The sequence below is a fragment of the Rhineura floridana genome, chromosome 3 (assembly GCF_030035675.1).
Source record: "Rhineura floridana isolate rRhiFlo1 chromosome 3, rRhiFlo1.hap2, whole genome shotgun sequence".
Taxonomy (NCBI): Eukaryota; Metazoa; Chordata; class Lepidosauria; order Squamata; family Rhineuridae; genus Rhineura; species Rhineura floridana.
The window spans coordinates 57,693,748-57,719,930 of NC_084482.1; the positions used below are offsets into that span (position 1 = coordinate 57,693,748).

Sequence of the window (26,183 nt, forward strand, 5' to 3'; positions counted from 1 at the left end):
TGGGTAATTCTGTAACCACTGAATATGTCAGCCAGTCACTGTAAGTACCAGCTGGATCAGCCAAATTTGTAAGTGCAGTGATTGAGCAGCTGATCTGATCTATATATTCACTATGGACACCAGCAGCATTTGAGTTTGGTTTGCGGTTTGTGTTTAGTGTGGAGCTGGACAAAGAATTTGAATAGCCTGGACAGAGTAAAGAAAACAGGTCTTCACTGGTCAGTATAGGGCATATGTTTGCTTCTTCTGGGGAGGGTGAGAGTTTTGTGTCGTAGCTGGCCAGCACAAGAATTTGCTTTGTTTGAGCTGTACAGCACAGTTTCGTAAGACATTAGTCTAATGTTAATGCTTAAGGATACAACATAATGACAACATTTTAAAATGTAAGTAAAGTGAGTTATATGGAATGTGGTCTTTAAAAGCATTTTGTTTATGTTTCAGACCATGATGTTGTCTCTGTGACATTGATTTTAGTTTGTTTTAATGTTTTTAGCTCCTGAAGAAGGATAATTCCGAAACGTGTCAAGCTTACAATAAATCTACTCAGCACCAGAGCCTGTCTCTCTTTCCTGCCTTCAGTTTGGTGCTTTTCCCTTTTGCCTCAGACAATTACCCAACCATAGGACAAATGCAGCTTGATCAAGGATGCACCTAAAGCAGACTTTCCCAACGTGATGCCCTCCAAACATTTTTGGATTACAACTCCAACTGGCCATGCTGGCTGGGCTGATGCGAATTCAGAAACATCTGAAGGGCATCAGGTTGGGAAAGGCTGTATCAAAGGGTTTAATTACCTATTTATTTCATTACTGTACTGTACTGTGAACATCTCTTAAGACTTTTGCAAAACATCAAATATTGAAAATACTGTGAAGTAAGGGAAGAGGGAAGGACAGGAGGAACAGATGTGAAAGAAAGATAATGTGGACATGAAGGGTGGGATGTGAAAAGGCAGGTCTCCCTTTATGTATACACCACAATTGGAGAAAACCCACAACAAAGATCAGGACACTGCAAAAATGATGCTTATTTAATTCTTTTATTGAGTATATTTATATCCTACCTTTCTCCCATCATGGGCCCCCAAGTGGCTTAGCTTTACTAAGGTGGCTACATCATGTGCCTTCAGACCATGCTTTAGTAAGCACTGCATTTCATCTATACACCACTGGAAAAACTGTTCTAAATAATTTGCATCCCATACACTTGGAGACTCAGTGCATATTGAGAAACCTAGCTTCTAATTACACAATTTCAACATAATTTGCTTCATTTTTGTAATGCAGCTTCATTTAGGTATTACTCAGGCACAGCTCCCAGTCCCCACCATTACATGAATTGAGAACAACGTCTTAACACACACTCGACATTGCTTTGCATTGGCAAATTGCAGGCAAAGATTAGTTGTAGCAATCGGAGCAATGAGGAAGCTGTTTAACCAGCTTGCCCGGTTTTACTGATGTCTTCATAGGCTAATCCTTGATGGAACTCCAAATTCCCTTAAATTCTAGTTCACAAACACACACACAACCAAAAACAAAACACAGCTCTATGCTATCCATTCAGGACATTATCTGGAACCTATTTTATGCTCAGGTTCTGTACTGTACCCTTTCTCCTGCACTTTTATCTGTGTTTAAGGTCAAGCGGGTAGTGGTGAACCAACTCCAAACGTACTTAGAGGAAGTGAACTACCTTGACCCATTTCAGTCAGGGTTTAGACCCAGACATGGGACAGAAACAGCGTTAGTAGCCCTGGTGGACGATATGAGAAGGGCACTGGATAGAGGGGAATATACCCTCCTTGTTCTCCTGGATCTCTTGGCAGCCTTTGACACTGTCAACCACGGTATCTTGCTGGATCGCCTAGAGAGGTTAGGGATTGGAGGCACCGTTCTACGGTGGGTCCACTCCTTCCTCTCTGGGAGATACCAGAGAGTGGTACTGAGGGATGAGGTTTCGGAGCCCTGGCCTCTCACGTGTGGGGTGCCACAGGGCTCCATCCTCTCCCTCATGTTATTCAATATTTATATCAGGCTGCTGGGAGATGTCATTAGGAGATTCGGGCTGCAATTCCACCAATACGCAGATGATACCCAGATCTTCCTCTCATTTAAATCTTCCACACCAGCGGCGATTGAAATGCTGTCTGAGTGTCTGGAGTCGGTGAGGGATTGGATGAGCAGGAGTAAGCTCAGACTGAATCCTGATAAAACTGAGGTTCTGTTGGTGGGTGATAAAGAGAAATTGGGGATTACTGATTTGATGCTCAACGGGGTATTATTGCCCCTAAAAGATCAAGTCTGGAGTTTGGGGGTCATTCTTGACTCCCAGCTATCTATGGAGGCGCAGGTAGCGGCTGTCAGTTGGGCAGCGCTTTATTAACTACATCTCATCCGAAGGATATGCCCTTACCTCCCGAGCCACTTGCTTCCCAAAGTAGTACATGCTCTGGTCTTATCCCGGCTGGATTATTGTAATGCCTTATATGTCGGTGTTCCCTGGACTACAGTTTGTAAGCTGCAGCTAGTGCAGAATGCGGCGTCTCACCTGATTAAGGGCAGTCGCCGCCATGACCATATCACCCCAGTCCTTAAGGAACTGCACTGGCTACCTGTGGTTGCGCGGGCCAAATTTAAGATCCTGGCTTTAACTTATAAGGCTCTTCATGAGGCCAGCCCACTCTATTTAAAGAGTCGCCTTCATTTGCACCAGGGGTGCCAGCTTACAAGATCATCCTTGAATGGCTCACTTCTTATACTTCCAGTAAAAGAGGTGAGGTTGGTGAGGACAAGGTCTAGAGCCTTTTCTATCGTGGCTCCTATGCTTTGGAATTTGTTGCCAACTGACCTCCGTCAGGCCCCCTCCCTGCTATGCTTTTGGCGGACCTTGAAGACCTGGCTCTTTACCCAGGCGTGGGAAGGGGATTAGGCTGGCAGATTGCAGTTCTTGGGGGGTTTAAATGTTTAAGCTTTTAATTTTTAATTTCTAATTTTTAGGATTTTGATTATGTTTATATGAAATGTACTTGTGTTTGGTTGTAAGTCACCCAGAGTGGCAGATTAACCTCTGCCAGATGGGCGTCTAACAAATCTCATAAATAAATAGATAGATAGATAGATAGATAGATAGATAGATAGATAGATAGATAGATAGATAGATAGATAGATAGATAGATAGATAGATAGATAGATAGATAGATAGATAGATAGATAGATAGTGTTTCAAGAAGTCACAACTCAAACTGCATAGACAGAAAGTTCCACCACGGATATTCACCAATGCTAAGAAACACGTGAGTTTCAATAATTCCACATACTTTGGGACATAAGTATTCACCCCTTTAGATGCTGAATTTATATTATTCTTTGGATGGCAAAGGTCTGCCTCCCAGCCTCTGATAACCTTCAACTACCTTTTCAAAATCCATTCCCCAGAATTCCCTTTGAAATAATGGACCATAATTATGTGATTCATCAAAATTTCTTATTTCTATGTGGAGCTGTATTTTAAAAAGAATGAGATCTGATAATATGGCAGTATTCTTTCTCAACTCCAACAAGCTTAACTATAATTAGAGGGGTGTATGGCAAATACTACACCCTCTGTGAGTAATGCTAATAGTTGTCTTATATTGTCACAAAGAAATAATTTATTCTCCTGGTGTTCAATCTGGACAATCTAATATGGCAAGGCAGAATTTTCAGCGGGGTCCAATGTCACACAGAGTCCTTAGATAATGAATGCCACAACTTAGCTTGATTCTTTGGACATAACCAGAGTGAGACTCTGGGCACTGCATTTCTTGTCAATCAGAACTGTAATTCTTCAACAGGTTCCTAAGAGCACATGCGTTGTGTTCAATCCAGCCCCTAATTGTGTATGTTCAGCTCAGACTTACATCAGTGCCTGTAAGAGGTGCTTCTGAACTAAAGATCAGGATATCTTTTGGAATAGGACTGAATGCTTTTTTGTAATATTTTTGTAATATTAAAGTAAATGTTTAGATATATTTTATAATTGTTGTTTTGTTTTGTTTTATATATGAATCACTTTGTTTTCATTTTATGTACATTGTTTAGAGATTTATTGCTCAATTATATTACTCAAAATGTGGATTATTGCTGTTATTATTAGCTATATTGAATTTAGAATTTATATTGATTTTTGTTGAGATGTAAACCACTTTGAGAGTTTTTGAAATATAAAGTGGTATACAAGTTAAATAAATAAATACATTTTGGGGCTTGAAGGGCACATGAGAAAGAGAGGGGAGAAGAATGTAATCCAGGTGGGATCACATATGCTAAAGGTGGCTGCTATAAACTAGGTTAGGTTGGGCTGGTGGAAACAATATCATATACTCTGCTGCATTCCCCCCACTTTTTGTTTAAAATATTTCCCACTTTTATGCATTTTTCAGTGATAGCAATCACAAACAAAATCTTTTCCATGGGTAATATCTAATGTGAACATGACTATCATTGGATATCACTGTATCCCTTTCCACTTCCAATAGTCTCAATCTCTTGTGAACCTTAGTACTGGAATAATGATGCTCAATGGTAGGAGGGAGGGCAATCATAGCCAAAACCAGAACTACAAACTGGTAGTGGAAAAATGTAAAGAGAGGCTTTTGTGAAACTTTGTGCTCCTCCCCATCACCACCAAAGACCTCCTTTCAAGCACAAAAGCTTTACTGTGTAAGGAGGGATGGGGAAACAGTGGTTTTCCAGATGCTGTCAGACTCTTGGCTCCATCAGTCCTAGCCAGCATGGTCAATGGATCAGGAATGATGGGAGTTGTAGTCCAGCAACAACTGGAGGGGCAAAGCGTCTGTACCACCATTGCATAGGTTGAAGTCAAAAATTCTCAAGCAAAACTTTGGAAGAAAACAGGATTGCCCTGTCATAGAAGGACCTTTAGATCAAGAAGCCATCCTGGAGCATTTTCTCACATGTGAGGTTCGGGTCTCTCTTGTGCCAATATCTATGTGAACATCTGATCATGCTTATTATGAAACAGAAAGCGAGGAAGAAGCTTTTGTATTGCAAATGGATATTCTGGCCAAAGCTGGCTTTGTATTCATCTTACAAATTGAAATGAAGCAAGAACCACTTTAACCTTGATGTGTGAAAATGAAACATTAGATTCAAATCCTGCTGTGTACAGACAGGAACTTTGCCAGGCCTGGATCAGCTACTACAGCTTGGACATGTCTTTACTTTGCAGAAATGTCTTCCCCTTGTAAGCCTTGGCCTGACCGTCATTCAGGGCAGTGCTCTCCTGATGTCAACATGTCAGGCTCAGGGCTTCTCCACAGTAGCTCCTGGGTCTGCAGATGGAAGTGGGGGATATGGAGATATGTGTGGGAAGGAATAGCAAAACCCACGCCAGATCTGGTGTACTGGTTCACCCATTAGACCTTCTCTGTTGGGTGGCTCAATGATCGGGCAGGAAGGGGGGAATATGAGGAAGAAAAAAGTGCTGAGTACCTTACAGACACGTCACTAGAATGGAGACAGGTGAGCTCTTTTAGTTAACAAAGGTGAAAGGAAGAGACATGTGTCCTCAGCAATGAAACAAAGGAGAAAGTCAGTGAGCTTGGGGCGTGGGAGAGGGGAAAGGGATATTTCATTTCATATTTAAAATGTGGATCCTTTGTCAGCTAGATTGCTTTTGAATCAGCCCGGATGGGAACAGTTCAGACATTCAAACACAAGGAAAATCTTGTAGCAAGAGACAAAGCTGAGTAGCCAGGAGTCAGTGGCAAAATTGCAGTATCTCTGGGATAAGAGGCTACCTTTGTGACTGGAGAGCTGAAGACCCTGACCAGAAAGGGCACATGCAACCATTTGGTGTAGTTGTGGTTGCGTTATTGTCTGAATAAAGCAAATCTTGATGTGGTAAATATTATATGAGACCAAGAAGACAATTAAAAATGTTGCCCCACACTGAAGCTCACTGCAGGCAGGGTTTCCATGCATTTTTTTGTGTGCAGTCAACACATGACAGTTGCCTGTGGGAGTAGGCCTCCTTTGATGCATCTTTAGAATATTGAGCTAGGTGGCCTTTTTGGATTCCAGTCCCCATCAGCTGAAATCAGTATGGTCAATGGTCAGAGATTATGGAAGTTGTATTCAAGCAACATCCAGAGAGCCACACAGGTCCCCTACCCTTGCAATATACCTTAAGCAAATACTGTGAGTCCTCAACCAACCCTCTTTCCAGAAGCCTCCCCAAGCTGTAACTCTGGTCAGAAACCATGACTTATGAAATCCTGTCCACAGGCTCCTGCAAACCTGATTAGGAACCCTATTCTACAAGAGTATGCGTCCCAAGCCTCCCCCCCCATGGTCCACTTGAAAATTGATGAGGATCTTGGTGGACTGCTTAATGACTTTGCTGCCTATCGTAGCAATTGTAATTCCACAGAATTCAAATTGTAATACAATAAAAATAATATCAGAAATAAAAGAAACAATAAAACACAATTAAAAACCAATATGAATATTTAATGCAACGGATGTGCCATCTTCAATCTCCATCCGCAAACCCACAAACACACTGCAGACCTCCTGAATGAAGCTCATGGACCACTGGTGGTAGTTTGGGAACTCCTGGGATAAGCTAAGGTAGGATAAAATATTATTTCACCTTCAATATGGATTCCCACAATATTATATTACTAGAGAGAAACATGGGATGACTGCACACACTGCAAGTGATGTTCTGTATTTCATGTTGCCTTTTACCGGGGGGGGGAGGCTGTCTGGCTCCAGCCCTTTGAACACATACATGCACCTTTTTGCTTTTTGAAGCAAAAAGAAGATATTAACACGTCTCAAATTTTGGGGTAAACTATCCTCCAAACAACTAGTACAATTACAACCTGGCAAGCTCCACCCCCTCTTTCGTATCCCAAATCCCTCCAGACTGTCATTTCCCAACGCCCAGGCTCTTTGCTGAAACTCCTGGGCAGCACCACGCTGTCCGTCCCTTTCCCTCTGGCTGCTCATCATCCAGCTTGCTTCTGCTCTCACACTTCAGGCAAGGGTCATCACCAAGTGTAAACTGGGGAGAACCCCAAGGAAGATTTTGTCCAGACTGTCCTTTGAAAGGTATGTTAGCAGGGGTTTTCTAAGCATGCTCTAATGGGCCCCAAAAGCCTGGCAAGAAGGAAATACTGCAGATGTTATTAGACTGTGCTAAATTGGGCAAGTGAAAGCCTAGGAGGAAAGCCTAGGCTAGGTTTCAGCTCCGCCAGCTTAGCACATGTTCAGAATTACATGCTGTCTTCTTTGCACGCGACTCTCAGAATTTCCACAGAAATATTTGCTCTTACATACAGGCACATATATGAACACCCCAGCTTCCATTTAATTAAGTTTTAGCTCAGGAGAAGTGAATCCCATCCCAAAATGTGGTTGGATTTGCCCTGTTAAACAAATTAAGAGAAATAATGATTTAAAAAAAAAGAAGCATCACAGGCTCCAAGCTATAAAGCTGGTCAAAACAGCAGGAAGTCTCCTTCCGCTCTCCCTGCCACACATTCAGTACATCATCCAACCTCGGCACTTGGCCAAAGCCAATAGATGCCCAGAAGACCTTGGCTGTGTCTTTCTGGGAAGCCTGACAGATCTTACTTTGGAGTGTGAGAGAAGTAGCCTTCCAGAGGAGTTTCACAAAACAAATCTTTTTAAAACAGTGAGTGAGGATCTGCAGCCCTCCAGATATTGTTGAATGACAACTCTCATCATATCGGACCATTGGCTATGCTGGCTGGTGCTGATGGGAGTGGACAGTCCCACAACATCTGGAGGGCCACAGGTTTCCCATCCTTGTATAGTTGGAGATAGGGAAAAGAGTATGGCTGCCTCATTTTAAGGCTTTGTCTTTCTTTTGAGACCAAAATACAACCCGTCATATAACAAGGTGGGTGTCCCAATTTATGCATCTCATACCTAGTGTATATACAAGATACCAGATCTCTTTAGTGTCCTATCCATTTGTTTAATAAAATTTTTTTGATACAGTATAGAACTGACTGCAATGCAAGAGTGAGATGGAGGCTTCTCCATTTCATACACAAGTGTCATTCTATGGTAGGACTTTAGTGAACACACACACACACAAACACACACACACACACAGAGTGTTCATCTATAGTGTTACAAAACATTGAGAAGGGACCTAGCTAAGCTGTAGTTACATTCTTTTGGAATCCAACAGTACTGTGGTTTATTCTGGGCCTCATAACACAGGGCAAGCTCATGGTGAAGGCCAGGTTAGAAATCTTATAAAGAAATAACAGTGATAACAGGGAAAGCAAGGCCTTGTGGTCGCTTCAAGCATTGCCCCCTGGGTAACTGGAACTTTGAATCCCAAGCAGCAGGCATCTGAAGGCAACTACCGAGGGCCCACCATTGCTGTTCTTGCCTCTGCTGGGCCCCTGCCTTCTCTGAGACTCTGAGACTCCTCAGATGAGTGCTGGGCAGCCTCCACTGTAACTGGCCACAATGCCTTGAGCAATGCTACTGCTGCCTTTCCTCACCGTTGTCCTCTTCCACAGTAAGTCCTTCCTCCTTGCCCCTTGCAGCTGGAAGAAATCAATAGGAAGGAAAGTAGGGATGAAGAGGAGCTGAGGGAAAGGAGAGGACCCGATGGGACACACACACACACACACTGAAAAGGAGCAGCTTACCAAGGCCTTCTCAAACCTGGGTATGCAAGAACTGTACTGTGATAATTTCAAGTCTAGAATGAAATTTAACAGGGATAAGTGCAAAGTTCTACACCTAGGATAAAGAAACCAAATGCACTCTAATAAGATGGATGATATTTGGCTCAGCAATACTACATGTGAGAAAGATCTTGGAATTTTTGTTGGTCATAAGCTGAATATGAGCCAACAGTGTGATGCGGCTGCAAAAAAGGCACATGCTGTTTTAGGCTGTATTAACAGAAGTATAGTTTCCAAATTGTGTGAAGTACTAGTTCCTTTCTATTGAGCACTGGTTAGGCCTCATCTTGAGTACTGTGTCCAGTTCTGGACACTACACTTTAAGAAGGATCCCTCAAACTGGAACAGGTTCAGAGGAGGGCAACAAGGATGATCAGGGGACTGGAAACAAAGCCCTATGAAGATTGAAAGAACTGGGCATGTTTAGCCTTGAGAAGAGGAGGGGAGATATATCATTCTTCAAGCACTTTAAAGGTTGTCACACAAAGGAGGGCCAGGATCTCTTCTTATCCCAGAGTACAGGACATGGGAGAATGGGCTCAAGTTGCAGGAAGCCAGATTTCAGCTGAACATCAGGAAAAACATCCTAACTGTTAGAGAAGTACAACAATGGAACCAGTTACCTAGGGAAATGGTGGACTCTCGAACACTGGAGAATGCCTTGAATAGAGGCATTCAAGAGGCAGCTGGACAGCACTGGTCAGGCATGCTTTAACTTGGATTCCAGCACTGAGCAGGGGGTTGGACCCGATGGTTTTGTGGGCCCCTTCCAGCTCTACTATTCTATGATTCTATGTTAAACTTGTTATTAGTTTGTTGAGTGTTTTAGGGCTCTGTGAAAGCCCACACACTGCACAGCTGGAGTAGAGGGGTGGCTAAACTGATACTGGAGCTAATATACTAAGATGGCCAAGCATGTGAGCTAGGAAGTCTCCCAATCCAAATTCCTCCCCCTCCTGCCCTCCCCCTTCCTAGGTGACTTTAAGCAACCCAATATCACTGGTTTTTAGCAGCTCCTTGTGAGTCATGTGCAATGTGGAGATACTACTGACCTCCTTTACAGGGTTGTTATTATTCCAGAAATAATGTATGTGTCATGCTTTGAACAACCTAAAGTGAAGAACTACACAAATGCTAACTTCTTAGCAGTAGAAGTGGTTGTATATACACCAAACACCGTGGGGTGCATGGCTGCTTCTAGTAGCCTGGGAGAGCTTGCTGCTGACTTCCTAACCTGGAAAAAGGCTGCAGTTGCGGTTTATTTCTAGAATCCTCCAGTCCATTCCAGGAAATTCCAGTTAATTATATAGGAGGGGGTTTGGGAGCAGGGGCAGAACCCTAATAGACTCTGGGCACTCTTTATGAATAGGAAGGTGAGGAGAGAGCCTCCAAGCTCTTTATGTGTCAAGGAAACTTAACCCGTTTCCTGGCTGCAGACCAGGAACGTTTCATGTGGATTTCAAGCCTCAGCCAGGAGATTCTCGGGTGCTAGAAAGAGCCTTTAATTTAAACCAGGTGCCTCTGAAAGAAAAACACTTCATGAAAGGCAAAAACTTGGTTTTGTTCCCTCAAAACAAAAGGGCAATCACGCACATTTTGACTGAAATATTCCCCTTTTGGAACACAGCCCCCATGCTTTAAACAAACTTGCTGAAACCTCATCCATTTGGACAATCTGCATGAAACTGAGACTACCAATATTTCTGGAGCCAGAGAAAATACTTGAGCAGAGTGCCAGCTGAGTCCGCCCAAAGCTGTGGAGCAAAAGACCTTACAGTATGGAAAGCAGCACACAGGCTGGCAGGGAACAAAGGAAAGCGGGTTTTGTGGCATTCTTTTGTTCCTGCCGTCTGCAGAACTTAACACTGTGAGTGCCACAGAAAGCTGGGATTACTACAGTGGATGGGCAGGAGTGTGGATCATACCACCATGTGGCAAGCAAGGCAGCTGGGATGGCGGGGGGGGGGAGAGACTCTGCTGATGTCATGCTTTTGTTTACAGTGCTCATTCAGTTGGTCTTCTAATCTGGTAGTGATATGATGGTGGATTGCTGCCCAAGGATGTTTCCTCCCACACATGAATTCCTGGATGACCTCAGCATACACAAGGCAGCCTTCATTAAGTACAGAAAAAGAAATGAGGTATCTACATATCTTCCCAGGGCTGCCCCAAGACATTTTGCTCCTTCAGACAGAAAATCCAATGGCAATTCCTTCCCATCACCATTATGAACATTATACTGATATACACCATTGGTCCATCTAGGCCAGTGTGATCTTCAACCATGCATCTCCAGATGTTGCTGGATTACAACTCCCATCACCCATGGCAATTGGCTAAACTGGCTGAAGATTACGGGAGTTGGAGTCCAACAATGTGTGGGAGACCCAAAGTTGAAGAACACTGTAGGCCATGACAATCTATTCTGGCTAGCAGCAGGTCTTCAGGATTTCAGGTAGGGTCTTTCCCATCTCTCTTACCTGAAATCCTTTTCAACTGTAAATGGCAGAAGCTGTGCCTGGAACTCTCTGCTTGCAAATGAAGGGCTCCTCCATAGTTAACATTGTGGAGCACAACCCACTGGAAAGTTTTCCTGAATAAGCCCCACTGAAGTTGAATAGGAACTGTGAAACTTGAGTAGTAGGGCCATCAGGGCAGGACTTGGGGGTAGGAGTACAGGCCCCCCAAATGCAGCAAGGCTGGCTCAACATATTTGAAGTCCATAGTAGTGGAGGCTGGTCCACTTGGGCAGGTGGGGCACTGCCCCGCCAACCTCACTGTGCCCCCAGCCAGCCTCCACCTGCCTGCCATCTTACAACCAATCCAGGGGATGGCACTCCTGTCATCTTCCTCCTTCTCCTTAGTCTCCATGTTGCCCCTTGTAGAACTCAGCAGCGAAGAGGATGGGGACAAAACTAGAGTTAGTTGGCTCTCCTTGTCATTGACTCTGGCTCTGCCTACTGTTAGGCTCCCTGCCTTCTGCTCTGCCAGTCCCAACGGGCACCAGCCTCCACTGGTCTCTAGTATAAAATTACCTAACTGTACCACTGAACTTGTGAAGAACGTTTTGATACACTTTGGCCCTGTTTCTTATCTATTGCCTGATCCCCTACTCTTAAAATGTGTGTCCCAAATCTGCCAGTCAAGGTGTGGGCACTTGGCTAACAAGATAGGGGAGGCAGTATGTAAGTAAGCAAGCAAGCAAGCAAGAAAGTCCTTGCAGGTGCACATTTTTGGAAAATTTGCAGGACAACTTGGGTATAGCAAGGACTGGCAACATTTAATTGGTTCACAAAACAGCTCTCTCCTCTCTTCGCACCTGGAGCCTAACAAGGCCCTCATCCTCCACTTCCACAAATCCTTATAAATAATTGTTTGTCCTTTAGTATCAAAAGGTCAGAGGAATTACTATAAGGCCGGAAACCCAGAAAATTCTACAAAGTTTGCAAACAAATTGCAAATCTTGGCAGGGGCTTATAATACACTTCATAAATCTCTAAGAAGACATTTGTAGTGTGTCTAATGTCACACAGTAACAGAAAAATTACCAGAAAAACATTGTAAATGTTGAGACATCTGTACCATAATTTTAAACAGAGGCATGAACCATCAACTTTGCGCCGTTCTTTGCTATCACCACAGCATTATCTCAAAGCATCTAATGTTATAATAGGCAACTGGAAACTTGGGGAAATATACAGCATTTGTTAGGTACATTACTTTGTAAAAATGTTCTATACAGGTCCTCAGTTACTTTGTACACATATTAAGAATGAAAAAATAAGGGCACCATGATCTATTTCTCAGCCAATGGTTAGTTAATCTCAGCTATTGATAGCAGAAAGTTGCCTTTTGTTTGAGAACTAATTTTGGACTTACCCAGCTAGAACAATGAAAAAATCCAGACGGTTCCATGTGTCTCCCAGATAGCACTTCTTCCCAAAAATCCCTAGTGCAATCATCTTGATGATCATTTCCACAGCAAAGAAGGCAAAGATAAAATCATCAAAGCTCTGGAAGATAAAGAAGCAGGATGAGGAGGTGCATCCTGTGGCAAAGATCAGCATGCTCAATTGTTGACAGTTCACTGGACTGTTCAAAGGACTTGACCCCCAGCCTGGCCCAAGGAGGACATCATCCCACACATTCTTAGATTCTCCTGCAGATACACTTGCCAGCTTTTTACAACCAGCCTGTAAAAGGGAGAGTGAGAAGAGAGCCATTTTGTTCGCAGAGCAGGAGTATGAAAAGAGAGCAGAGCTATATCAAAACATGGCTGGACACTTCCTGCTGCCCAGGTCCAGAATAGCTGAAGAATGCCATCTCCAACCAGCAGTGTGTCTGTGAATCAGGGCCAGATTTCTTTAGCAAGAAACCAACTTCTGAACAAACTGGAATTTGAATTACCTGCCCTTTCTTATTTTAAACTGACCCCCTTTTTTTTGGTGCCATGAAGAATTCCTCCAGTTTTTAGCAGTGGAACTAGGGACCTCTGCTCCCCCTTCAGAACCGCAATGGGGTAAATTTCATTCCTCAGTGTACCCCACCAAAACCTGGGCACTGAATTCTAGCTCCTGATTCTCTGCTGCTTTCTGGAACATGCGTAGCACTTGGTGGTTATCTGGATCAGTGTGATTTCCCATCCACTTAATTTTCACTCAGCTTTTCCTAACTCAGACCTTTGACACAAAAGGTCAGCTCCAATGCAAACATCTCTCTCTCTCACACACACACACTCAACAATCTGTCAGATCAGATGTGAAAGAGAATTACTTCTACTTTGTTCACAGACAGCCCTCAAAGGGTGGTAAGGCATATCCAATAAGAAATCACCATGGTTGAGTCATTCTGTTTCATGATAAAGGGATGGGAGTTAATTGGATCACCTCTAACTGGCACTTTTGGGCTCATGGAACATGGGAAGGTGCCTGATACCAGGTAAGGGCAAAGGCTCATCTAACCCAGGATTGCCTATGGTCATTGGCAGTGGCTATCTCAGGCAGATGGTCTTTCTATTCATTTAATTTAATCAGTGTATATACCACTTAAGACTAGTTTCTAAATGGTGTACAATGGTGTTACAAATCTTATACAAAAGATAAAATCAGTTAAAATTATCCATAATATCAGAAAAGCTTACACAACCACACCTTATATTTAAAGCACATTTACACCACTTTAACAGTCATGGCTTCCCCCAAATAATCCTGGGAACTATACTTTACCCCACACAAAGCTACAAATTCCAAGCACCCTTGAGAAACTACAGTTCCCAGGATTCTTTAGGGGAAGCCATGTGCTTTAAATGTCTGGTGTGGATCTGGCTATAGACTTGGTGAAGACTTTTTATTTCAGCAGGCATTTTGAGTAACCTTTTCTGATTGTATGGTTAGTTTTAACTGATTTTTACTAAGATTAAAATGACCCACTTTCTAACTGGATCCTTTCAAATGGAGATGCCAAGAGCAGAACTTGCGACCTTCCACACGTAAAGCATGTGATCTGTCACTGGAACTATAGTTCTTCCCACACACTATGTTCTGTCAAACAGACAATAAGATACATTTTTTAGAAAACAAAATACCTTTACCTGGAGAATCTTGCAACGTGAGGAGTCACAGCCCATATCTTCACAAGGGTGGAACATGCCCAGAGTGACACAGTTCAGGAGAATTACCAGCATGCTGACTCTTTCAAACCAGGTGCACAGGAACTCAGTCAAGGAAAACAGTTTCAAAGTGCAAGCTAAGAATGATCCATTAGCACTAGAAACATCACATTATTAGGCATTAGGAAAATGAATGGAGTTGGCAGGAATGGGGGGGGGGAGAGGAAAACGGATTTGTTTTCCATAGGTCTTTTCTCTTAGAAGTTGACTATTCATCTACTGGCTACAATTCTATATGCTGTTTGACAGCATTTGCTATTTTCAGAAGTCAAATAGAGATAGTGCCATATTTAGGGATGTGCATAGGGATGTGCATGTGGTACTATATATAGGTACTATAGGTAGGAATGGGGGAGAAATTTGATTCAGTTCTCATTTCGAAGTGAACCCACCTAATTCACCCTTTCTGATGCAATACACAAACTAAAACACGGCCATCCTTCAAAATTCACACGTCTCCCAATTTTGCCATGCAGTTCTCCAGCAAAGGAATGTGTACAAACATGCATACTCTAGGGTATACTGTGCATAGAAATGCATGTATTAGTGAAAATAACATTCAAATGCAGTTTATTAGGAGAAATTGCTTTGCAAAAACGTGTATATTAGGCAAAATTACATACATACAAGTGTACATTAGGAAAAATTTGCTCATCAATTTCCATGAGATCTTTTTTAAAAAAGAGTTCAGACCGATGTAGAAATGTAGTGACCTGAACTTAGAGTGGAAAAATGAGAAACTGAAATTGACAGAATTGCCCACCTCCAACCACAGGGAACAGGTGGTTTCCAGCATCTTCTCAGAATTTTAGATACTTTCAAGACATTCTAGAATCAAAATAGCTACAAATGGCTACTCAAACAATACTGCTAAGCAACACAAAGGTTTTTGTTTTGTCCAGTTTATCCCAGACAGGCCCTATTTTGTTAGCAAATAGGACTTGGTTATCCACACAAGGATCGATCTATTTATCTGATTTCTTACCTGTCCTTTACCATATGGTCCAAGGGCAGGGTAAAATATAATACATAGTTATAAAAACAAATAAAACCATTAATTATAAAAACAAGCAAACCTATTCCAAATTCAGCAAATGAAATGGGTCCCACAAATCAAAATACCTTAACTGTTAAAGGCTGGGATAAAGAGGCATGTCTTCAGCATGCAGCGAAAAGCTATACAGTGAAGATGCTACATGCACTCTGTGGAGAGGGAGTTCCACAATTTAGGAGCTGCCACAAAAAAAGCCCTCTCCCAGGCCACCATCCCTCACACTTCTGAGGGCGGCTGAATTTCCAAGAGAGTTCCCTCTGCAGATCTTAACATCTGAGAAGGTTGGTACAGATGGAGGTAGTCTTTTAGATATTTGGGCCCTATGTTTTTTAGAGCTTTAAACACCATTGTGAGCACCTTGAATTGGCCCAAGAAACAAACTGGCAGCCAGTGCAGCTGTTTTGAAACAGGCATTTTGGACCAGTTGAAGCTTCTAACTCATCTCCAACGGCAGCCCCACACAAAGCACATTGCATTAGTGTGATCTGGAGGTTCTCAAAATGTTGGCCTACTAGTATTTTACTAGTTCCCTTTCCCTTCCATCTGTGTTTCTCCAGAAATTAACTTAATGCAAACTCACTGTACTGTCTTCATTTGTACGCTAACAGACCCATAGCAAATGGTTTGCTAATCTGTGTGAAACAATATGTTCTTGACCAAAAAGATGACATATTTTAAAATAGCAAGTCATCTTTTTGTGTCAAGGATTAAAGAGAATTTCAGGACCAGGTTCTGGTTCCCTTGATAAATAAGACCATGTTTAATAAAATTCATGCATTTGAAAAATAGCTTATTCAAAGAAACTCCCACATGAATTTAGCAACTTATCAAAATGGTTTATTACCAATGGAGGTGGAGGAAAGCTAATTTTCAGTTATTAAAGGCAAAATCTGTAGATTGAAAATTAAAAACCATGTTGTGCAATGTGAACAAACTGCAGGCTGTGCATATTTAGCCATTTGCTTTTCTTTATAAACTTCTAATTAAGATTTTGTCACAATGTGAATGGGGTTTTAGGAATAGCAGGTCTTGTTCTTTATTTGTTTTATTTATTATTTAACAAAAATTATATAACACTTGAATGTAAAGGCCTCTAAGTGGTTTACAAAAAACATTAACTATCAATAAAACAGTTAAAAACAAGTAATTAAAATCATATTTAAAACAATTAAAGCAGTTACTAACTAAAATAAATAAATAAAGCAGATCAACATCTATATGTCTGGAAAGGCTTGCCTAAACAGAAAAGTTTTAAGCAGGTGCCGAAAGGAATACAGCGAAGGCACCTGCCTGATGTCAATAGGCAGGGAGTTCCAAAGAGTAGGTGCTGTCACTTAAAAGAACAATTTTTTACACATGTGGAATGAGTGCTATGTGGCACCTGTAATAGTGCCTGTTCTGCAGAATGAAGCACTTGAGTAGGCACATATGGGGTAAGGTGGTCTTACAAGTAAATTGGTTCCAAGCTGTTAAGGGCTTTATATACTAGTAATAACACCTTGAACTTAGTCTGGTAACAAACTGGTAGCCAGTGCAGATCTCTGAACAGAGGTGTTATAGGCTGACATGGTCTCATCCCTGTCAGCAATCGGGCTGCAGCATTCTGCACTAATTGCAGTTTCCGGTTGCAACTGGGTGCCAAAGAGAGTCAATACAGTTTAGTTCAGGGATATGCAGAAGACATATCTGGCTCTGATGATAGATCTTTGGGTGATCTACAAGGATTGTTGACCCCCCCCCCAATTGTTTATCAACAACTTCTTCTATCTAAATTAGGCTGAAATGAAGAAAGCTAACCAGGACTACGAACTCACTTCAGTTCAGGTACTAAAAACAAACTCATATGCTCAGAATATACTCACAGGCAGCTAATTGTTTAATAATAGCTCTATGTCTTCTGAACCTGGCTCTTGTTAGTAGATCTTGGCGTTCTAGCAGAAGCAGTTCACTCAGTGGGATGGAGCCACAACAATAGCCTCCTGGCAGCAGCATCACTGCCACTTACCAGGAAGGATGTGACTGTGAGGCCAGGACCACTGGATTTGCTCCATTGGCGCAATGTGCAGCCCTGACCTCACTGCCTTCCCCCTGTAGTAAAGGGCAGTGACACTGCTGCTGGGAGGCTATTGCTGCAGCTGAGTCCCACCAGGCGAGCCACTTCGCAGTTCTAATAATAAAAAAAGATCCTAAAAGCCTGCCCACCCCTGTTTAGTTGATAGAGTTTTGGACTCGAACTGGCTTCAAACTCTGCTCAACTTGCCATGAATTTCACTAGGTGATTTAGAACTTGACTCTTACTTAACTTATAAGGTTCTTGTCTGTCAAAAATGTGAAAATTCCATTAAGCTCCTTGGAGGAAGAGTGAGGGACAAACATAAACATATTAAAAACAGCAACAGGTCTGTAAGGAGAGAGCGATGTCTGTGGGTAATAGCTCTTGTTCCCAGAAAACTGAATAACCTGACTTTGTCTCTGACATTTTCAGAGAGACTGCCCATTTGATTCCTCCTTAATCATATTCTTAGTACTCTGGATAAAAGCTGAAAGAATCTCTGCTAGAAACCAAGTCCATGCACAGTGTAGGACAATTGCATAAGTGACACTAAGAATGCCGTAGCCTGGGATGAATGATTTATGAATGCTCTTAAATAGACAGATAAAGTGAAGATAAACCATTTTAAAGCTAAATGTGAACTCTAGGAGCAACTAATTTACAGACACAGGAAATACAAAATGATTTAAGTCTTGTGGAAAGACCCTTAGGGACATTTCAAACAACAAACTGAGTACAGGGAAAGCACTTCTGTGCAAGTAAAAGTGTGCAAAAAGCATACAGATTGTTGTGATAATGAAGATCACACCCATACCTACATTAAGTGCAAGACAATTCACTGTGATTTTGACTGCTGCACGGGGATATAGTGTGTACTCATAGAAAAAACATAGTGTGTATATGTGATTGTTATACTTTTTCCTTACACAGAAATACAATTGAAGTGGTCCTCAGACTCCTCTGACAAACTCTTGCCTGCATCAGGTAAGTGGTATTAAAATGCATTCTTAATTATGATGTGCCCAGTAAAGCTGGTTGCTCTAAATTGTTTCCTACTAAGAGTTAAAATTAAAATAACAGAATTCTATAAAGCCAGACAAAGCAGACTATTTATTCTCATGAACAAATCATCTTAACCCACCCACCCCAGACACCCTTTTTATTATGAATTCATGATGATTTGTACTGAAGATGGTTTGGGGGCAGTTATACACAATCCCATTTCAACACTATTTGCACCTTCAAAAGTTTCTGGATGGACATACTGCTTCATTTCCAATCAATACGTGCCCTGTAATGTCTTGTTGAAATCCTGTAACTTTTCATACCACATATATTCCAGGGGTTTTTTTTATTCTTTTTTTTGTTGCACTATAGCACAAGAGTGTCCCTCCAGTTGGCAATAACGTGGTAGAAGCGTTGCAGAACAACTAGTAAAGTGGAATGATTTGTGGACAGTCCAGTATAAATCCACCACTAATGCACTATTATTGAATCAATGACATGTTGCAGAATCGACCCGCAAAACAAAACAAAAGCCAGTCTGGAGTGGGCCTTGGTGTTATATTAACATACACATGTAACCGAAACGTAAACCCCATCACAAAACTAGAATCCAATATTTTGTTTGAGATGCCAAGTTTCGTCCCAGGAGCACTGTCTTCACATGGTTTAAATATGTTTTTTCCAATCCAAACCATGAATAATTAGAGCCTCAGGCATGTTATTACTGAGCCTGTGAAGTTGGAAGATAGAAACAAATTACTTTGCTGTCCTCCTTCTCTGTGGTCTTTCCAAAAACCCATCCGAGTTTTAGATTTGAAAAAAGTTGCCAAGGCCCAAGTTGGGCTGGGCCAGATTTCAAGAAGCTGATAATAATTTCTCCAACAGGATAAATCAAACTGCAGCAGCAAACCACACAAGGAAGCTTCAGGTCTACTAGCAGATGAAAGGAATTTCTCTGTGTCCCTCTAGTGGGCATTGCCAATAACTTCAGGACTCCTGAGGTTAAAAATGGACTGAAGTCCCTTTCAAACTCCCCTGCCCTAGAGTGCAAGAAAACGCTACTGAAGGCATTTTCCATCTCAGTATTGTGTATTTAAACCTGGTTCTGGTCACAGAAGAAATAGTGAAGCATCTTGAAAAAGCATTAAGTCCACACCGGGAATATCTAAGGAACTCACTCCTTTTCCCTGTTGCAGTCTGAAAGATTGTTTGGCTGTAATCGTCCATTCCTGATGTATTGCTTGACCATACTGGCCATTAGTGCTCCTGTGTACAAATAATAAGGTGATCTTTATGATTTTATGTACAAGGTATAGCCCTGTAAAATTCTTTGCATATGTAAGCTGCAACCCTTACTTCAGAGTAAGGGCCTTTACTCTCACCAGCGCTTATTTTCAAGTAAACATGCATGGGACTGGGCTGTGATTTCCATGGGTCTTGGAGCTGTTCTGAGTGAGCTAATTACTTTGGAGTGTACTGCACTCAAAGCTCAATTGTGCTTTGCCTCTGTAGTCAATATATGTAGGTTATCAATGCTAGGAACTATAAGGTACAGAGAGTCAAGGAAGCCATGTCTCCTTTGCAACAGCTTTAGCAAATGCAACATTAAGAATATAACCTGATATCTGAACTCTTTGCTATCTTACTTGGTTGAATCAAACAATAAGAAGGTTCCATAGATACAGAAATAATCTGGACAACATAAGGTACGCTTCATGGTGTATTGGATTTTAACCTGAATACTGCTTTCCCACCCTCTATTTGTCATTAGTATTCTTAAACACAGGAAACTGCCTTATACAGAGTCATAACAATAGTCCATCTCAGTATTGTCTCCACTGACTGGCAGTGGCTCTCCAGGATTTCAGATAGGGAGTCTTTCCTAGCCCTACCATGAGATGCCAGGGATTGAATTTTTGACATTCTGGATCCAAAGCAGCTGCTCTGCCACTTCCTGAACCCTTTCCTGTTTCCTTCTTGTTTCTCTATCAAGCTCCATCCTTTTCTGATCTCCATGAGGACTGAAGTCACAACAAGTACAGCAAAACATTCTCTGGCTCTTGGCATGACCCAGCTGCTGGCTACCATCTGTTGGTTTTCTAGAGCTTTCATGCGAACACTTATTAGGGAATCTAAACCATCGCAAAGCCTCTAAATATGTTTAATACAGTCTCAGTACTATGTATCTCTGGTCTAATGGCCGACATTGCTCAAGATTACAACTTCTACATAGCAATGGAACATAAGAAGCTTCTCTGTGGGCAACAATTAGGGGCATAAGAAGAAAGTGATTTCTTTTCTGATCCATGCTCATTGCGTGGAGCGCTGTTGCTGTTATTCTTGCCATGCACCACTGAGGAATTGTACATAATTAATTAATTATATTATTATTACGTTATTCTACCCCGTTCATTTCAGTGCAATGGAAACACAATACATATAGGAGGAAAGTAATAAATTACGTATTGTTTGTGGACTGAAAACGCCGGTTGCCATTCTTGTTTTGAAAAATGGTGAGAGCAGATGTCAAGTGGAAAACTGACATTATATAAAGGGCTCGGGGGCAATGACAACACAGCGGGAGAGTCATGTACTGTGGCAGCAGGTGGGTTGAGAGGTCCTATGCAGAAGAAAGTGGTGAAAAAAGAACTGGGCACTGCAAGCAGGGTAAAGCAGACGTTGCTGCTTCATCTTGCCAATTCTCAGCTACAGAAAATGCCTAAGCCTGAAGAGCCTTAGGCTGAGTGAGGCCGCTGGGACCTACAGCCTGATATTCTGCCACAACTGCTAAATGCTCTGTATGTTTGGGCAATCGCACAATCCCAAAGGCATTGGCAAGTTGGACCATTGGGCTGATCCACTATGGCAATGTCTGTGGGGTACAACATTTTTCACTGTCACAAAACATTTGCAAAAGGTATAGCATATTCATCAGGCCCCTTTTGTCTCTTTCTTCCGTTCCATGCAGTTTCATGCCTAGTGCCAAATTCATGCTCGGCAGCAGCGTCATGGTGCTTGCACACCTTGTTACACAGATAACAACCTAGGACACTACAATAAGGACATTTTCAGGGTTCTGTGCCAGAGGTCAAATTGTGGCCATGGCAATGCAACAGGCTCGCAGCATGAGTTTTGCTTTGGGCCTACATTTGACGGCAATCCTATTACAACCACGTGATAATTTCTTGAACTACTGAAAAAAAGCATTCATGTATCAATCCCTTCCCTGCAGTTGCTCTTACATTTTCTGATTTCTCCAGATCTCATTTCCAGAAGATCTGCCATCTTCTTATGTTGTCAAGTATTTCCACAATTATGGACCATTGCTATGGCACACAAATCCTGGCAAGTTGGAGCACCTAATACAGATGGACTAGAAGAAAAGAGTTGTATAATGGTGAGGCATGTGCAAGCCAAGCAGGGCTTGAGAGGGCCCTTATCAATGGCCCTCTGATGGGTGCTCTGTCCTACAATGGTGGTCTGGTGCTGAACCCACATAGGGTCTATGGGGGACTCTGAGAGGCTTATCTTGACCACACTGGCAACTTCTGGTGGTGAACATTTTCTTTCCTCCAAAATGCCCTGGAAGAGAACTCAGCTTCTGGGATACTGTTGAAAAAGTGACAGTTACAAACAGGCAAGGTTGTGGTGTTTTTTTAAAAAAGACTGCCCAGGACAATTGTCCATTGTGAATCCTGGCAGGCCCTTGGCAGCTGCACAAGGATGCCATGTGGTGGTGGCAGCAGTTCCAAGTCTAATGCCCCACGTTCATGTATAAATGTGAAGCTGAGCTGGGCTAGTCTACACAAGGGCTGTATAACACCCCGCCCACCCCAGCACAAGTAGCACTACAAAATACTCCCTCAACACAACTGAAGCATCAGTTGGCTGGCTGGCTTTCTTTCTTGCATTTAAAAATAAGCCCATTTCTTTCTAGCATTTTAAAAGAAAACAGCAACGTATCTTGAAATTTGGCTCCTTTTAATTTTGCTCTCCAAACCAGTCAGGGCAATGCTATGAGGCCCATAAAATATTTTGGTTTCTAGAATTGTGTCTTCCCATTTTCATCATGTTGACTCATTTTCTCATCATGGGCAATGACTGTCTGCCTCTCCTCTTTCCTCTCCTCTTAATAAGCTGCCTATTCTCCCCCACGCTTCCCTCCCTCTCTTCTCCCTTTTTGAAACAAAATTGTAAGAATGTGTTTTTTTGTGATCAAACAATTTTGAAATCTGATTACAACTACCAATTCTTGTTCCTAAAATTATGTATGGGGGGGTGCTGGGGTGGTAGAAACAACAAATGTGTGGCTTTGGGGGGTGGTTGGGGGGGGAGAAGAGACCCAACATTTCCCCAAATATTGTACTTTAAGGTGTACAAGAACACAGTATCTTTGTAACATAAGTGCTGCCTTGAAGGAAAATGAGCACAGCAAATGGGAATCAAATGTGCTTTTAAATGTACCCCACACAAACACAAAAAAGTGTGCACAGAGGCCCTAAATAGGTTAATTCTAAGCTCTTTGGATCCTGTGGTGGATATTTTACATCTTCACTCACAGCTCTTCTCTGACACATTCATTATGTTGTTGATCTGGGATCTCCCCACAGTTTGTGTTGTGGTGTTTTATTTTATTAAAGGCTTTGCAGCTCATCACTAGCAAAGTTTTGGAAGTCACTGGCTCCCACAGATGGATGCTATCCAAACAATGTCAAGAGAAATGAACTACATCTCCAAGATGGCTGTACCTCTTTTCTCTTTGCTACCCACGCTGTCTTCTCCCACATTGCTATATTTGGGATGAATCTGCCAAGCTGTTACTTAAAGCTGGCAGCTGGAATTCCTGTTCTCATAAATGTGTAAATATTTCCTTGGGAGTAAAAAGCAGAGATTTTAAGCTAATAAATACCAACATAAAAGCAGAACTGAATAGTTGTCTGGGTGTGAAAGCCCACCAGTTTTGAAGGGCCCAATCCTCAAGCCCTATGAGTCTCTCAGACAGCAGTCCTGAGCCCACTTCCTAAGAACAAGGCCATATTCACACCAGATATTTATTCCACTTTAAACAGTCATGGCTTCCCCCAAAGAATTCTGGGAAGTGTAGTTTGTGAAGGGTGCTGAGAGTTGTTTGTAGACCTTTATATCCTTCACAGAGCCCCAATCCCCTGAATTCTCTGGGAAGAGGGACTGACTGTTAAACCACTCTGGCCATTGGAGCTCTGACAGGGGCATGTCAAACAAGAGTAAAAAGACCACTTGGAATTCAGGAGCTTGCTAGTTCTAGATATGAACTGATATTTTCTGCTTGTGTGAGCCACAGGACCCTTGTGCTTGGTCCAGAAGTACCAGCTGGTGCAAATGCTGCAGCTAGATTGTTGACAGGAACAGACTACTGCTAGCACATATCTCCAGTGCTTAAAACTTACACTGGCTGCCCATATGTTACCAGGCCAAGTTCTTAAGGTCCACCTGATTGCTTATACCTTGGGACGAGCACTGAGATATTTCAGGGTGTCTCTTTTGGTAGTTAGATGCATGGTTTGTAACAACCACAATCTGTGTTTTCAGTGTAGTGACCCCAATCCTGTGGAACTCCCTCCTAACTGGGATTAGACAGGCATCCTTCTTGTTGCACTTCAGGTGCAAGACTAAGACTTTCTTGTTCCAGCGCATACTTTAACGTAGTGTTTAGTTTTATGATGATTTTATTGTTTTATTGTTTATTTTGTGTATGGCTTGTTTCTTTGTATAGCACTTAGAAACAGAAATGATTAAGTGGTATATAAATGTTTTAAATAAATAAATAGGACAAGGAGCATCCATCCAATTGTTCGTGGGATTTGATTCAGTTAAGTTCTTTGTACATATAATTGCATAGCGAGCACGACAGCCCTTCCTCTCTTTTTTTCTTTCTTTTCTTATTATTCAGCCTGAATTCACCACAAGTTTCCTAAGTCAATGCAGATTTCCTCTTCCTTGAATGACAAATAATAATAGGTTGCAGGAAACAGAGATGAATTTAAAATTATAAGAAACAGGGGGAGAGCAAGGATGAAGGAAAATATGCAAGGCAGAATTGCAGCAGATCCTTCAAGCCAATACTGTATATCTTTTATATACATAAAAATGTAAGCCTCAGGTTATCACACTGCAGTTCATTTGGCGACAGGTGGTGCTGCGAACTGCAGTGTGACAACCTGGCCTCCCATGGCAGAGAGCAGGAAATCGAGTGGACGGAGAGCGAGTGGACAGAGAGCAAGCAGACAAAGACTGGGACAGCAAGCAGGCAGCAGCCTGGCTGAGCTGCAGAGCAACAGGCTGGGAACATGTCCTGGAAACAAAGAAGGTTAGCAACCCATGGAGGGGAGGGGAAGAGGAAGCTTGGCGACCTGTGGGGAAGAAGCTTGGCACCTCATGGGGGGGAGAGGGGAAGGCTTTGTGACCCATGGGTGTCCTGGCCAAGCCCGCTGGAATCAGGCTCAGACCTGCTGGGGTATTTTTCTCCAGTATGTTTAATGAAAAACTTCAGTTTAGAGTGTTTCATGGATCAGCTTACAGGCCACACAAGATTCTGCATCTCTACACATCATAACTAGGCATGACTACTCAAAGTTAAAATGTTGTCACAGCAATTAGACCCTTAAGCAGGTTCAGGCAGGCTCTTTCTACTTGTGTGAGGAAGATGTCATAGAATGGGAATGTGTACAGACATGAATGATCCTATTTGAAAAAGTGGCGGCCAGCTGAGCCTGCTGGCACAGTTGTCTGTGTGTCTGGGGCGGCGGTGACACCTTATTGAGATCCTCCTCCTCTAGAGGAGCTAACTGTTGTAACGGAAGCTAAGGGGGAGGAGTTGTCACTGTCAAAAGTGCTGAACCCTTCTGCTTCAACAAGTTGCAAGTCACTAGGACCCTCGCCTGGATCGCCTTCGGTATCTTCTTCTTCTTCATCACTCCAGGAACATTACATGGGGCTCATGACAATGGGGGGAGGAGAAAAGGAGCCTTTGTGACCCATGGGGGAAGAGAGAAGGAGCATTGGTGACCCATGGGGAAGGAGAATAGGAACTCTGATGACCGGTGGGGGGAGAGGAGGGGCCTTGGTGATCCATGAGGAGGAGAGGAGGCGTTTGGCCACTACCAAGGAGCACCAGCAGACTGGTATTAAGCAAGTGAGGTGGTGGCAGCCATCACCCAGCAACACCTGGGGGTCCTGAGGGGGTGGGGGATACCTGGGGTTCTGTGGTGGGGTTGGTGCATTAAGCATGCAGGGGAAGAGCCCCTACAAGCCCAACAGTATGGAAACCACCTGTCTACAGAGGAGTACTGCCTCTTTCATTTCCTCCCCCTCCCCCTTCTGTGGATGGCTATAGAGTGGGACCCCTCAAGTATCCCATCACTCAGGCTCTCTTTTCTATCTGTCCAGATACGACATCAAGGGTAGGTTCAGATGAACAATTGAACTGGCTCAGGCATTAACTGACTGAACAAAGTCACTGTTTTTCAGTCTCAGCACCCATCTATGAAATGGAATCATTTTCATAAAAACACTCTGAATTTAAAAGTTTTAAATTACACAAAAGACATGTAACTGCTTACTGGCATTAAGCAAACAGAGCACTTCTGGGAAGTCTCATTGGTTTAATAGGAACCTACTTCTC

General features: G+C 42.5%; 1 protein-coding gene across 1 annotated transcript in view; it reads right to left on the bottom strand.

Moving 5' to 3' along the window:
* CACNA1G (calcium voltage-gated channel subunit alpha1 G) overlaps positions 1 to 14,439 on the bottom strand; it is a 270,527-nt gene extending 256,088 nt beyond the window's left edge. Inside the window, exons 1-2 of the mRNA XM_061616021.1 lie at positions 14,334 to 14,439; positions 12,623 to 12,756 (exon numbers count right to left, since the gene is read on the bottom strand). Of these exons, the coding sequence (XP_061472005.1) occupies positions 12,623 to 12,756; positions 14,334 to 14,426 (227 nt within the window). The 5' untranslated portion in view covers positions 14,427 to 14,439. The remainder of the gene's footprint in view (positions 1 to 12,622; positions 12,757 to 14,333) is intronic.
* Positions 14,440 to 26,183: the final 11,744 nt, after the last annotated feature.